Source organism: Perissodus microlepis, chromosome 4, assembly GCF_051167445.1.
Source record: "Perissodus microlepis isolate ML-2025 ecotype Zambia chromosome 4, ASM5116744v1, whole genome shotgun sequence".
Lineage (NCBI taxonomy): Eukaryota > Metazoa > Chordata > Actinopteri > Cichliformes > Cichlidae > Perissodus > Perissodus microlepis.
Window position 1 is genome coordinate 31,672,578 of NC_140464.1, and position 14,429 is coordinate 31,687,006.

Consider the following 14,429-nt stretch of genomic DNA (forward strand, 5'->3'; position numbering starts at 1 on the left):
TCGAGCGTTTTCCTTATAAAACGCCGTCTTTACCGTTTCTTCCCGCAGTAAATATAAACAACGACAGTATTCAGGAAGAAAACCAAACATTGCAGATATTTTTATCATAACTCTGGTTTTCGTGGCCGATCAACACAAAATCAAAACTGGTATAAAGTCCACACTTTGTCCGTCAGTTGTTCCGTCTGTCCTGCTCACATCTCCAATGGTTGTACACGTTGTCATTAACGTGGCTTCACTCCACATCAGCCGCTTTGCTCGCTACAACACCGGTGTCGGCACATAAGGACGCTGTCATAGCCTGTCAACGTTGCTTAGCTGCGTATATACGAATGTGAATCGCATCACTGGCTGGACTATGGGATAATGTGGCATCGTTCTAATCCCATACTGGAGCAGCCAGTCACTTACTGACTAACACTGCAAAACAGAATTGTTAAAGTTTTCATTTTAATTTCAATTCAGGTAGATTTTTTTTTTTTTTTGTGCGCAACGCAGATTTTCTGTGCGCAGAGACGTGCCAGCAGTGTGCAATTGCGCACGCAGCTTAGAGGGAACATTGCTCCTGGGTGAGGTGTTCCGGGCATGTCCCACCGGGAGGAGGCCCCGGGGTCAGACCCAGGACACGCTGGAGAGATTATATCTCTCGGCTGGCCTGGGAACGCCTTGGTGTTCCCCCGGACGAGCTGGAGGAGGTGGCTGGGGAGAGGGACGTCTGGGCTTCTCTGCTTAGGCTGCTGCCCCTGACTGAAAATTGAATCAAATTGAGACCTTGTGAATCAGAATTGAATCCGTTATAGAAATCAGTGAAATCACACAGCATCTAGAAGCAAACTCAACCACTACCAAATGACACCAAATTAATTTTAGGTGTAGAAACAACGAACAACTTTCTTTGAGTGGGTTTCATGTCTCACTATTGAGGCATCTGCCAGTGTTGTCACAGAGTTATGGTTACATTAGGGATACATGTGGTCCAAAAAAGGCGTTCGTCTTGGGCTCAATTTGGGCCAGATCTGATAGACTAAAAACAGTTTTTGATGACGTTGAACTAAAAAAAATTGTGGGCGTTCCAGTTGCAGCCTGAACAGCAGTGTTTTCTGGCCTTATTGTTTTTGTTTGTTTTTGTTTTGGGGGTGTGTGGGGTGGGGGGGGGGGGGGGGGGTACACGTGAAAAGCAAACTAGCACCAAAAAAAGCTGGATCCATTTTTATTCCTTTTGTTTAACACACCAGCTCCACTCAAACAACTCGTGAATAACAAGCTCAAAATAAGTGGAACACATGATGCCTGAACTGTGCTGACAGTACCATACTAGCATTACTCCTGGCTGGTAGTATTAGTGTTGAACCAGCTTTCTAATCTGACTATGGCCAGTCTGAGTGAAAACAAGGTCAGTGCCAGCTGTCAGCATTGGCCTTGTCTTCCCTTCAAATCCACTGCACACAACGTGATCCGTGACAAAGGTAGTAGAGGATTTGCATATTTAAACAGTGAGACTTTGCACACTAGTGTCAGCCATGAGCTTTACTTAAAAATGCAATATTCTGCGTGTTCAGTGAAGACAGCGTGACAGTTGGGATTTATACCTCGGCTGTTGGAGAAGATACATGCCAGACTGAAGTCATCACTGGCAGAGTCCTCATATACAGGGTGGATATGTAGAATTACAATGTTGTGTGTAGTGTAGTACCTATTTCTCTGAGGCCAAGCTGTGTCAGCAGTGAGGTTGCCTGAGCCACTCTATCCTCCCTTCTCCATCTCTTTGTGTTCTGCGCAGAGGATGTGACAGCAGAGTCGGGGAGGGGGAGAGCTTAACGGAGACGATGCTTTGGATGATGAGCATTGTATGTTAATCTGCACTGTGTGCTTTAACCACCCTGCAGCCCAGAGGAGCTGGCGGGGCAGACAGCAGTAGTGCTGGGGACTGGGAGTCGGGATTATTCGTCTCTATCTTTATATCTGTCTACACCCCCACCCCGACACAAATACAAATACAACCCAGAAGTGTCCCAGCATGTGCTGTTTGCTTACCGGCAGCAAATTACAGTTAAAAGGAAAAACACTTATTGATAAGTTAAGCCTTTTCATCTGCAGCATTGTGCTTTGTGAGAAGCATTCTGTAAACACGTTTGCATGTTTTAGTGAAAGAGAACAGACGGCAACACAAAGTTCAAAGTTCAGTTCAATCCATGACTCTGAGATCACAACAACAGTCAGCTGAAGGTGACTGAGCCTAAATATGTCTCTCTCTCACAAAGACGCACGCACGCACACGCACATGCAGAGACAGACGCGCAGACGCACGCACATGCAGAGACACGTACATGCAGAGACACACGTACATGCAGAGACACACGTGCAGACGCCCGCACACACGCACATGTGCAGACGCACGCACACACGCACACGCAGAGACATGCACAGACGCACGCACACGTGCAGACACACGCACATGCAGAGACACACGCGCAGACGCACGCACACACGCACACGCAGAGACATGCACAGACGCACGCACACATGCAGACGCACGCACATGCAGAGACACACGCGCATACGCACGCGCACACGCACACGCAGAGACATGCACAGACGCACGCACATGTGCAGACGCACACACGCACGCGGATGGTGAATGTTGCTGAACAGGCACAGGCGTGTCATGGTGCTATATTAGACCCTAAATGTCCTGTCAGTTGGCACTGACAGCACATATCTGCTCATCCTTCACTGTTAAACGGCACCTTTAACCCAATCGTCTGTTGCTGCTGATAATAGCAGGTGTGAGGTGTTTTTATTTTTTATTTTCTTTCCAAGCTCAGTTTGTGTCTTTATTTTTTCACAGCCAATGTGACTGCTTATCATAATCCGCTAAGAAATGCGAAATTTAAATCAGCGTCCACAGGGACTATCATATGTGGTGTTGTAAGATTGTGGCCCATCTCATGAAACAAGGATTTTCATTTTGAAAAAGCTGCAACACTGTTTGTTATTCACAATAGAACACAGAAAATAATTTATTTCAAATGTTTAAACTGAGAAAATGTTGAATTTGATGGCAGCAACATGTGTGAAAAACACTGGAAAAGCGCATGTTTCCCACTGTGCAGCATCCCTGCTTCCATAATGGTCTGTGAGCTAAGGAGGATTCTCAGCAGTCCCGGCTCTTCTCTTTGTCTTTTTCATTTCATAAGGCTCTAAATGTTCTCAGGTGGTGAAAGGTCTGGACTGCAGGGAGGCCAGTTCAGAAGCAATGCTGTTCTAATAGCTGCAGTATTCAAATATGAAGGCCTTCATTTTTGTTTTTCACACCTAGTTTTAGTTTTTTAGTTTAGCTGTGGTTAACTAATATAACTGTGACGTGTCATTAAAGCAATCTTATTCTAAAATTGTTCTATTGTTCTATACACAATGATGCTGCTGACCTGTTACCAGTTAACATGATAAGCTGCAGCTGTTTCTTTTGAGTTGTCCAGCATTTCGTGACCCTGACCTAACTTTGTTGTGTTGTTGCCTTCAAATTTAGTATGTGCTCATATTGTTCATGAAATATAAAAACCTCTCAATGGAAACATTTGATATGTTTATGTTTTGATAAAATATGTATTGATGAAGCCTAAAAATAATCACATTCTGTTTTACATTTACGTTTTACACAGTGTCCCGATGTTTTTGGGTATAATGAAGGGCTGCAAAAAGTACTCAGCAGAATGATTGCCTGCCATTCATTTGAATTGTTTCTGACATGTTGTGATTTTCCTGGAGTATATGACTTAAAAGAGCATATATGTACCTATATCACTTCCCAAAGCAAAGCTGTCCAGGTCTACACAAATCATTACAACATCATTGGCTTTAACATGTAACATGCAGTCATCCTGTCATGTCTCAACATCTGTTTCTCTTGAAAAGGAGAGAATTTGCTGATCTGCTAGAGAAATATGGATCTAATGGCAGCACTGGATCAACACGGAACTCTCCGATCCAGCAAGGTAGGGATGTTTCTGCTTAGCTCTGCTTGGTGATTTCCACTTTCATTTTCATTTCTTTCTCAATAGAAAGCTGTTGCTGCATTTGCATTAGAACAAAGTGTTTTTGTCATGCATGTGACACAGTACTGCTGTAATAATGTGTTTGCATGTAGAGAAACATGTTTTTCTCTGCCCCTCTGCTTTGGATGAAGACAACACGGTACAGTCTCTGCAGTAGATCAAACTGCCTTCGGGGCTTCCTGACAGAGACAAAACAGCTTTTTTCTGTTATGTATCTGTCAGGAAGCTCAGTCATTAGGTAACAATAATCAATAGACTGAGAAGTCACTTTCTGATGGACTTTTTTCATTGAGGCCATTTGTTTCCATGCTGTAGCCCATAAGAACAGTTAAGCTTAAAGACTTACTGCTAGCCAGGCTCCCTAGGAACACCATACTGTTTGTGCCGGGTGGACTGATTTTTACTGCAGCATGTTTTGGGGTTTAAAAGCCACAGAGATGCATCTTTTAGAGAAAATCAACTGCTGCAATACTCCTGACACATACAGGATCACTACGGGTTTTTGCATAGGCAGCGGTTGTCCTTCTCTCCTGGATCAGCTGGAGCTTTCTTTAGGTGCCTTCCCAGCTTTGACAAAAGTCCAGCTGGGATAACCACATTTACTCAGGGCCTTCTTGATGTTCTTCTGCCTCCCTGGCTGCTGTGTCAGTGGGGATGGTGTTGGCTCTGTGTTGTAGCGTCCGTATGTGTAGGTTTACGGTACACGTCAGCTTTTAGATGTCCCCCATTACTGATGGAAATCTTGCAGTCTAAGAAGGCTAACCTGCCACTTTTCATATCCTCCCTGGTGAATTTGATGTATCAGTCCACTGAGATGATGTGATCTAGTAAATTGTGGTAAGTCCTGAGATTTCATTTTCACCCTGGTGTCATCCACATACCTGAACCAATGACTTGATGGTGTTTGGTGGTTGTGGTTTGGAGTAACATGCAGCTTTTCAACAGTGCTGACCGTTTCTTAGGGAGCCTGGTTAGCAGTCACACCATGGAAACAGTGGAAAATGGCCTTAAAGTCCATGAGAAAGTCATGTCTCAGTCTATTGATTATGCAAATATTATTTTATTATTATTTGGTATTATTTTCCTGATCAGGTTGTGTTTAAAAAGTATACTTTCAGATATTCTTCAAACTGTTGTCCAATTTCTAAAGCAAAGACCAACATGACCTTTAACATTTGAAATTGAAAATAGAAAACAACCGTTCTATTTTAGTCAGAGTACTCTGCCTATAGGCAGGAAGGAGTAAGTCGACCTTAAAATGCCTTACGACAAGTGCACATTTACCAACATCTGTTTGACTTGGAGAGGAGGCAGCCAGCTGCTGCAGAGCTGTTAAACAGAGCTCCAGCATGTGAGCAGTGCTGCTGATACATCAGGCTTCAGCTCCAGAATAAAGAGAGATTGCACTATAATGTGGTTTGCACTATAGGGCTGCGTTAAGAATTGTTAGTATGGATGGTTCACAGGAATATACTGCAAGAGCCTGAAAGTCTCTCTAGAGACACCAGAACAGCGAGAAAAAGATCCTCACTAACAGCAGTGATGAGCTGGTCCATGCTGTTGGCTTTGCTGCTGCAGGCTGCATGGACCACTCCTCGCTTGGTGTAAAAACACTTGTTTATGAGGAGAAATTTGATTGTGATGTGTCTGGTGTGCTAATCTAAACAGCCCTCACTGATGCTAAAACATTGCACTGAGGCCTTTAAGCTAGGGTTCAAGTACAAACTAGAAGAAAAATAACGTTCTCAAAACAGGGAACACTATGTTATATGTGTAGTATGAGACCAGTTTGCTCGTGTTAAATATTTATAGGAATTAAGAGCGACTCAAGTAGAAATAATGTTCTAAAAGGAAAAAATGCAAAATGGGGCAATTTAATGAAGACATACTATGAGACAACTTTTATGGAAATTAATTTAAAAAGAGCAAACTGACTAAGACGTGATCCTGATTTTTGCAGAGAAATTTGTGAGAGTAGAGAGCAGGTGGAAGAGAGCCTTAAGAGGTGGAGGTATGCTCTGGAGACTGGACTAAAGAAAGTCTGTACAAGCCAGGCAGAATACTGGAGTATGGAGGGAGATGGGTGGAAAGGTCAACATGAAGGTGCAAAGGTAGTGAGTTTAAATACATGGATCAAGCATCCAAAGCAACAGGCAGTGAGGTGGAGTGGGTGGAAGTGAGTTCAGGGGTTTGGGATGGTTTTGGAAACAAGCAGAGGAGGGAGAGTGGATATATCGGACAAAGGATGCTGAAGATGGAGCTGCTAGGCAGGAGGAAAAGAGGAAGACCTCAGAGACTCATGCATGTAGTGAAGGAGGATATCCCGAAGGCCGGTGTGACAGAGGAGGATGCTGGGATAGGGTGAGATGGAGGCAGATGATCTGCTGTGTGCTAAAGGGAGCAGCTGAAAGTCTGGATTGCTAACTGCCCTTTCCTAAAATAACTGTAATCTGGGTTATCTCTCTCATGTAATTTTTTGTTTGTTTGTTTTTCAAATCCAAAGGAGGTCGCTACCTGGATAGCACATCATCCGGTTCCTCGTCACGCTCCCAGAGTCCTTTGCTGTTGAGCCCAGCAGGCTCTCAGAGTATGTACAACAACAGTGGGCCCATGCTGCGCTCCCTCAGGTAAGAGTTCATATTTAATACAGGCTCACTGTCAACCCGACCATCAAGAAAGTCTTGGAGCTAAAATAATAAGTTCTGGTTGGTTAGGTTGGGATGAACAAAGTGGTTGAAAGTGAACCACTTTTCATTAAGGGAAGATGTCAGCAGGGCTAATGTAATTAAAGTCAGAACATCATAATAATGAAACAAGAAAATAAAAAGAAAATCTTATCTGTGTTTTGGGAAGCTGCAGGACTTTTTCCAGATTGTTTAGGCTCCATTCACACAAGGAAAGCTGTGACTGGAGACAGAAATGACAAAACTCTTCCACAGATCATGGCAGAGCTGCTGCAGGGTGGCAGCCTTGGTTTATGTAGGAATAAACCCAAAATATAACCAGTTGATCTGAGTAGCCCCTACTGCAAAGAGACACGTTGCAGATGAATTGCACTTATCTGTGATCAGTCTCAGTCTGCCTGAGACTGATTGCAGACTGTGATTGTTTGGAGACAGTGTGCTTCCTATCAGGAGGTGATTAAAAGTGGCCATCCCGCCTCTCTGTGGGAGGTTACCATCCATAACTCATGCTCCAATATTGTACCTCTGACTAACATCAGACTCTGCTGTTCACTTCCTGTTTCAGACCAGTAGGAAACATTGTTTATTTTAAACATGATCATCCAGTAACCATTTGTTTATTATTGAAACCAATCAAATTCCTTTAACCCAGCATAGCTAAAACAAAGCTGTACCAGCACATTGTCACATCTTAGAAGAACTTAGAAGAATTTAGAGTAAAGTGTATTTATTAAGTGCTTTTCATGAACAGGCATTCACAAAGGTTAAAATAAACAGAACGTTAGGTAACAAAATCGACAGTATAGACAATACAAAAGGTTACGTGTAAATGTAAAATTAAAAACAAAAGTGTCCCTTTTCTTCCATAGTTTGTGTTTTGTCCTTGTCTCCATGTACTCTTTTTTTTATTGGTATCAGACTTACAGATGAACACCTTCATTCACCTTTTCCCTCTGAACCCCACACCAGACATACAAAACTCTCCACCATCGCCCTTCCCTGATTCCCCCACCCAACATACACACCAACTGTTGCCTACAAACAATTAGATTGTGTTGTACGCTGTTGTGTATTTGTAACATAATGTAATATGTAATGGGAGCACTGTGAAGTTCAAATTCCTGTGTATGATGTGTACGTATGGTTTTTGACAACAAAGCTTTGACTCTGATGTATACCAATGCTCTAACTGCCTCTGCCATGATGGACACATGTTCTTTGGATCATGTTCTCCTTTCTGTTCTCCTTCAAATGTTGTGATCAGAGTTCATCCTGGTTTCATCTGTCCAAAGACATTGTTTTTCCATTTCGAGAGCAAAGTCTTGTTTCTGTCAAAGTCTAATCTGGCCTCCAGTTCTGAGTGTAACCTGTGGTTTGCACCTTGTTGTATTTCATTCATTCATCTCTTGATTGTACACTGTTGCCAATGATACACCTAAATCCTCGAGTGAGTCCCTGAACTATGTTAAGCTGTTTTTCTTAACCATGGAACTACTTCTGCCATTATCCACTCTTGAATCTTGCGATCAGCCTTTATTGTGTTATTTGCATCATTTCCCTGTGTTTCTGTCCAAATGCTTATATGTTAGGTTGATCTCATTCTAAATTGGCTATAGGTGTGGACTCAAGCTAAATAAAAACCCTCCGAGTTGCCAGTAACACTGGACGCAATTTTAGTTCTTGTCTTCCACCCAGCTGTTAGAAGCAGGTCCTGTAAGTTGAGGTGTACCACAGACCCCTTTTCCAAACTTCCAGAATTGATTATCCGTGTCTTTGTGTTCTTAGTCATCCAGGTGAAGGGGTGATTCAACTTATTTCAATAGCACGATCCGGCAGTTTAGGCATCACCATTGGAGGAGGTTCCAACAGGCCTGACGGCCCTGCAGTCTTCATCCAGGAGGTCCTGTCAGGAGGAGACTGTCACCGGGTAAGAAAAGAGGACAGCAGCCTCAAATAAACCTAAAGTGCAATGAGGGGGAAAGACTAGCGGTGTGATGAAGTGGAAGACATGCCATCATGGAGCAAAGCCTTTGCTTATTTAAATCGCAGTTTGTGTTACAGTTTGTGTTAGCTAAAGGTCCTATCACCTTTCTTTTTACACAAACTTCAGAACAAGACGTACAAACTACACTTACAGCTAACAAATCTCCTACAGTGAGACTTTGTCATCATCTTTGTCAACATTCAGTTTCAGGATGCTTGCTTGAGCCCTCACTCCTTGATCTCTGAGTGGAAGGCCATGAGATAACTGAATGAAACATGAGGAGAGAGGAAGAGGGGAAATGAAGCACCGTTTAATCTCCTTTTCCTCGCTCTTCCGCTCTCCTCATGCTTTATCCATAAGAATAAGAAAGAAGAAATTGAGGCGTGCATATGCAGACTAGTCATAAAGTGTTTTGAGCGGATAGTGTCTCAGCCAATCAGAGACTGTTCCCCCTCCCTTGACCCCCACCAGTTTGCTTGCTGTGCAAATTAGTCCATAGAGTATGTTGTTCCCATCACCCTTCAGAGAGCGCTGAGCCATTTGGAGAACAGGAAGCACTACATGAGGATGCTCTTCTTTGACTACAGCTCAGCCTTCAACACCATAATACCAGACATCCTCACCACCAAACTGATCCAAACTGATATGGAGTTCCACAGGGTTCATTGCTAGGACTAGTTCTTGGAGATCATTTTTCTGAATTTCAGGAGCAGGACCTTCACACACACCCCTTCTTTGTCTATACATGACCCCCCTCTCCCCCACTACAAGCTGTTCGTTCGTGTTTTCTTTCTCTCATTGTTTACTAGAAATGCTGTCAAACCTAAAATGAGTATGTGGTCCCGGCTAGTAAATGTCTACATTATACATGCTTCCCTGAGACAGTAACATTAGAAGGCATAACATAACTTCTAAATTCAGATCAAACTGAGGTTATTGTACTCGGCCCTGAAAATCTTAGAAATATGGTATCTAACCAGATTCTTACTGTGGATGGCATTACCTTGGCCTCCAGTAACACTGTGAGGAACCTTGAAGTCAGTTTTGACCAGGATATGTCCTTCAATGCACATATTACACAAATATGTAAGACTGCTTTCTTCCACCCCTCTGAGAATGAGAATATCGTGGTGGAGGGGTTTGTGTGTCCCAGGGATCCCAGGGGCTATGTTGTCTGGGGGCTTTTGCCCCCTGGTAGGGTCTTCCATGGCAAATTGGTCTTGGGTGAGGGACCAGACAAAGAGGGATTCAGAAAACCCCATCAAGGGAACAGTTCACCCTGCCCGCGATAGGGTTACCGGGGCCCTGCCCTGGAGCCAGGCCCGGGGAGGGTGCCCGAGGGTGAATGTCTGGTGGCCGGGCATTAGTCCATAGGGCCCGGCCGGGCACAGCCCGAAAAAGGGACATGGGCCCATCTTCCTGCAGGCCCACCACCCGCAGGAGGCACCGTAGGGGTCGGGTACAAAATGAGCCGGGCGGCGGCCAGGAGCGGAGGCCCTGGCGGACCGATCCCTGGCTACCAAGACTGGCGATTGGGACATGGAATGTCACCTCTCTGGTGGGGAAGGAGCCCGAGCTAGTACGTGAGGTTGAGAGGTACTGGCTAAATATAGTCGGGCTCACCTCAACGCATGGCCTGGGCTCTGGAACCAGTCTCCTGGAGAGGGGCTGGACTCTGTCTCAGTCTGGAGTTGCCCTTGGTGAGAGGCGTCAGGCTGGTATCTTGGTATCCCCTCGGCTTGCTGCTGGTATGTTGGGATTTCTCCCAGTGGACGAGAGGGTTTGTTCCCTTCGCCTTTGGGTCAGGGAACAGTACCTGACTGTCGTCTGTGCTTATGCGCCGAATGGCAGTTCAGAGTACCCAGCCTTCTTGGAGTCCCTGAGTGGGGCACTGGAGGGTGCTCCTCCTGGGGACTCTGTTGTCCTACTGGGAGACTTCACTGCTCACGTGGGCAACAACAGTGAGACCTGCAAGGGCATGATTGGGAGGAACGGCTTCCCAGATCTTAACCTGAGCGGTGCTTTGTTATTGGACTTCTGTGCAAACCACAGTTTGGCCATAACGAACACCATGTTTGAACATAAGAGTGTCCATAAGTGCACGTGGCACCAGGACACTCTAGGCCACAGGTCGATGATTGATTTTGTAATTGTATCACCAGACCTGAGGCCATATGTTTTGGACACTCTGGTAAAGAGAGGGGCTGAGCTGTCAACTGATCACCACCTGGTGGTGAGTTGGATCAGGTGGCAAGGGAGGACGCTGGACAGACCTGGCACACCCAAACGTACAGTGAGGATGTGCTGGGAATGTCTAGCAGAGGCCCCGGTCCACGAGATCTTCAACTCACACCTCCGGCAGAGCTTCAACAACATGCCGAGGGAGACTGGGGACATTGAGTCCGAATGGACTATGTTCAGCATCTCCATTGCCGAAGCCGCTGCACTGAGCTGTGGCCGCAAGGTGGTTGGTGCCTGTCGCTTTGGTAAACCCCGAACCAAATGGTGGACACCTGACGTGAGGGGAGCCACCAACCTGAAGAAGGAGTCCTACCGGGCTTGGTTAGCCTGTGGGCAGCTGATAGGTACCGACAGGCCAAGTGGAATGCAGTGCGGGCGGTGGTGGAAGCAAAAACTCGGGTGTGGGATGAGTTCGGAGAGACCATGGAAAAAGACTTTCGGACCGTCTCAAAGAGATTCTGGCAAACCGTCAGGTGACTCAGGAGGGGAAAGCGGTGTTCCAACTGCAATGTGTATAGTGTGGGTGGAGTGCTGCTGACTTCGACTGAGAAAATCGTCAGGCGGTGGAAGGAATACTTCAATGACCTCCTCAATCCCAATGGCACGTCTTCCGTGGCGGAAGCAGAGTTTGGGGACGAAGGGGATGACAGCCAATATCTGAGGTCGAGGTCACTGAGGCAGTTAAACAACTCCTTGGTGGCAGAGCCCCTGGGGTGGATGAGGTCTGCCCCGAGTTCCTGAAGGCTCTGGATGTTGTAAGGCTGTCTTGGTTGACACATCTCTGCAATGTTGCCTGGGGATCAGGGGCAGTACCCCTGGACTGGCAGGCCGGGGTGGTGGTCCCCATCTTTAAGAAAGGGGAACCGAAGGCTGTGTTCCAACTACAGGGGAATCAGACTCCTCAGCCTCCCTGGGAAAGTCTATGCCAGGGTGCTGGAGAGGAGCATTCATCCATTAGTCGAACCTCGGATACAGGAGGAACAATGCAGTTTTTGTCCCGGTCGTGGAACACTGGACCAGCTCTTTATCCTCTCGAGGATACTCAAGGGCGCATGGGAGTTTGCCCAACCAGTCTACATATGTTTTGTGGACTTGGAGAAGGCATTCGACCGTATCCCTCGGGGGGTCCTATGGGGGGGTGCTCCGGGAGTATGGGGTGTCTGGCCCATTGCTATGGGCCATTCAGTCCTTATACGACCATTGCAAGAGCCTGGTTCGCATAGCCGGCAATAAGTCGGACTCGTTCCTGGTGGGTGATGGGCTCCGCCAGGGCTGCCCCTTTGTCACCAATTCTGTTCATAATTTTTATGGACAGAATTTCTAGGCGTAGCCAAGTGGCGGAGGGCTTTCACTTCGGTGGTCTCAGAATCTCATGTCTGCTTTTTGCAGATATTGTGGTTCTGTTGGCTTCATCAGGTGATGGCCTCCAGCTCGCACTGGAACGGTTCGCAGCTGAGTGTGAAGCGGTGGGAATGAGAATCAGCACCTCCAAATCTGAGGCCATGGTCCTCAGCCGGAAAAGGGTGGAGTGCCCACTCCAGGTCGGGGATGAGTTCCTGCCCCAAGTGGAGGAGTTTAAGTATCTCGGGGTCTTGTTCGCGAGTGATGGGAGAAGGGAGCTGGAGATCGACAGACGGATTGGTGCAGCGGCTGCAGTGATCCGGACGCTGTACCAGTCCGTTGTGGTGAAGAGAGAGCTGAGTACAAAAGTGAAGCTCTCAATTTACCGATCGATCTACGCCCTTACCCTCACCTATGGTCACGAGCTGTGGGTAGTGACCGAAAGAACAAGATCACGAATACAAGCAACGGAAATGGGCTTCCTCCGAAGGGTGGCTGGCCTCTCCCTTAGAGATAGGGTGAGAAGTTCGGCCATTTGGGAGGGGTTTAGAGTAGAGCCGCTGCTCCTCCACATCGAAAGGAGCCAGCTGAGGTGGTTCGGCCATCTGACAAGGATGCCCCCTGGGCGCCTCCTGGGTGAGGTTTTCCGGGCATGTCCCACCGGGAGGAGGCCCCGGGGCAGATCCAGGACACGCTGGAGAGATTATATCTCTCAGCTGGCCTGGGAACACCTTGGTTTTCCCCCGGATAAGCTGGAAGAGGTGGCTGGGGAGAGGGAGGTCTGGGCTTCTCTGCTTAGGCTGCTGCCCCCGCGACCCGACCCCGGATAAGCGGAAGAAAATGGATGGATGGATGGATGGATGCTTTCTTCCATTTGTGCAACATCTCTAAAGTTAGAAATATCCTGTCTCAGAGTGATGCTGAAAAACTAGTTCATGCATTTATTACTTCCAGGCTGGACGACTGTAATTCATTATTATCAGGAAGTCCTAAAAACTCCCTGAAAAGCCTTCAGTTAATCCAAAATGCTGCAGCAAGAGTCCTGACAGGGACTAGAAAGAGAGAGCAGATTTCTCCTGTTTTGGCTTCCCTTCATTGGCTTCCTGTTAAATCCAGAATTCAAAATCCTGCTCCTCACATACAAGGTCTTAAATAATCAGGCCCCATCTTATCTTAATGACCTTGTAGTACCATATCACCCTATTAGAGCACTTCGCTCTCACACTGCAGGCCTACTTGTTGTTCCTAGAGTATTTAAAAGTAGAATGGGAGGCAGAGCCTTCAGTTTTCAGGCCCCTCTTCTGTGGAACCAGCTTCCAGTTTGGATTCAGGAGACAGACACTATCTCTACTTTTAAGATTAGGCTTCAAACTTTCATTTTTTGCTAAAGCATATAGTTAGGGCTGGACCAGGTGACCCTGAACCCTCCCTTAGTTATGCTGCAATAGGTGTAGGCTGCTGGGGGACTCCCATGATGCATTTTTCCTTCTCTCACCCTTTCTCACTCATCACCTGTTTATACACCTCCCTGCATTTCATCATTAGTTATGATTCATATCTGGCTCTCTTCCTCAGCTTGTCTTTCTCTCCTCTCCCCTATCTGGTCGTCGCCCCTCCCTGAGCCTGGTTCTGCTGGAGGTTTCTTCCTGTTAAAAGGGAGTTCTTCCTTCACACAATTGCCAAAGCACTTGCTCATTAGGGGTCATCATCATTGTTGGAATTTTCTTTGATTTGTCTGTATTATTGATCGTGCCTTACAGAACAAAGCACCTTGAGCCAACTGTTGTTATGATTTGGTGCTATGTGAATAAAATTGAATTGGATTGAACTGAAATACATGTTGCAGTTATGTTCCTGCAGTTGAAAAGAGCTGATAATGACTAGATTTGGATAAGTACTTTGATTCTTAGAAGTGGCCCTGACAGTTTATTGTACTTTTAAATAAGGAGAAACAGGGTTTGTAGCCTCCTGCTCAGTGGGAATAAAACTGTCTCCCTGTTGTGCAGGATGGACGGTTGAGACCGGGAGATCAGCTCATTGCTATTAACAAGGAGTCCTTGATTGGTGTGACACATGAAGAGGCCAAAAGCATGCTAAACAAAGTGAAATTCAGGTGAGTGGTGT

The 14,429-nt window shown here is 46.2% G+C and overlaps 1 protein-coding gene across 8 annotated transcripts in view; it reads left to right on the plus strand.

Annotated features, from left to right (window-relative positions):
- LOC146389300 (syntaxin-binding protein 4) overlaps positions 1 to 14,429 on the plus strand; it is a 78,603-nt gene that overhangs the window by 45,153 nt on the left and 19,021 nt on the right. For all 8 annotated transcript variants that reach the window (XM_084927083.1, XM_084927081.1, XM_084927082.1 and 5 more), the window contains 4 exons: positions 3,916 to 3,995; positions 6,559 to 6,682; positions 8,525 to 8,666; positions 14,312 to 14,418. In XM_084927083.1, coding sequence (XP_084783209.1) covers positions 3,916 to 3,995; positions 6,559 to 6,682; positions 8,525 to 8,666; positions 14,312 to 14,418 — 453 coding nt within the window. The remainder of the gene's footprint in view (positions 1 to 3,915; positions 3,996 to 6,558; positions 6,683 to 8,524; positions 8,667 to 14,311; positions 14,419 to 14,429) is intronic.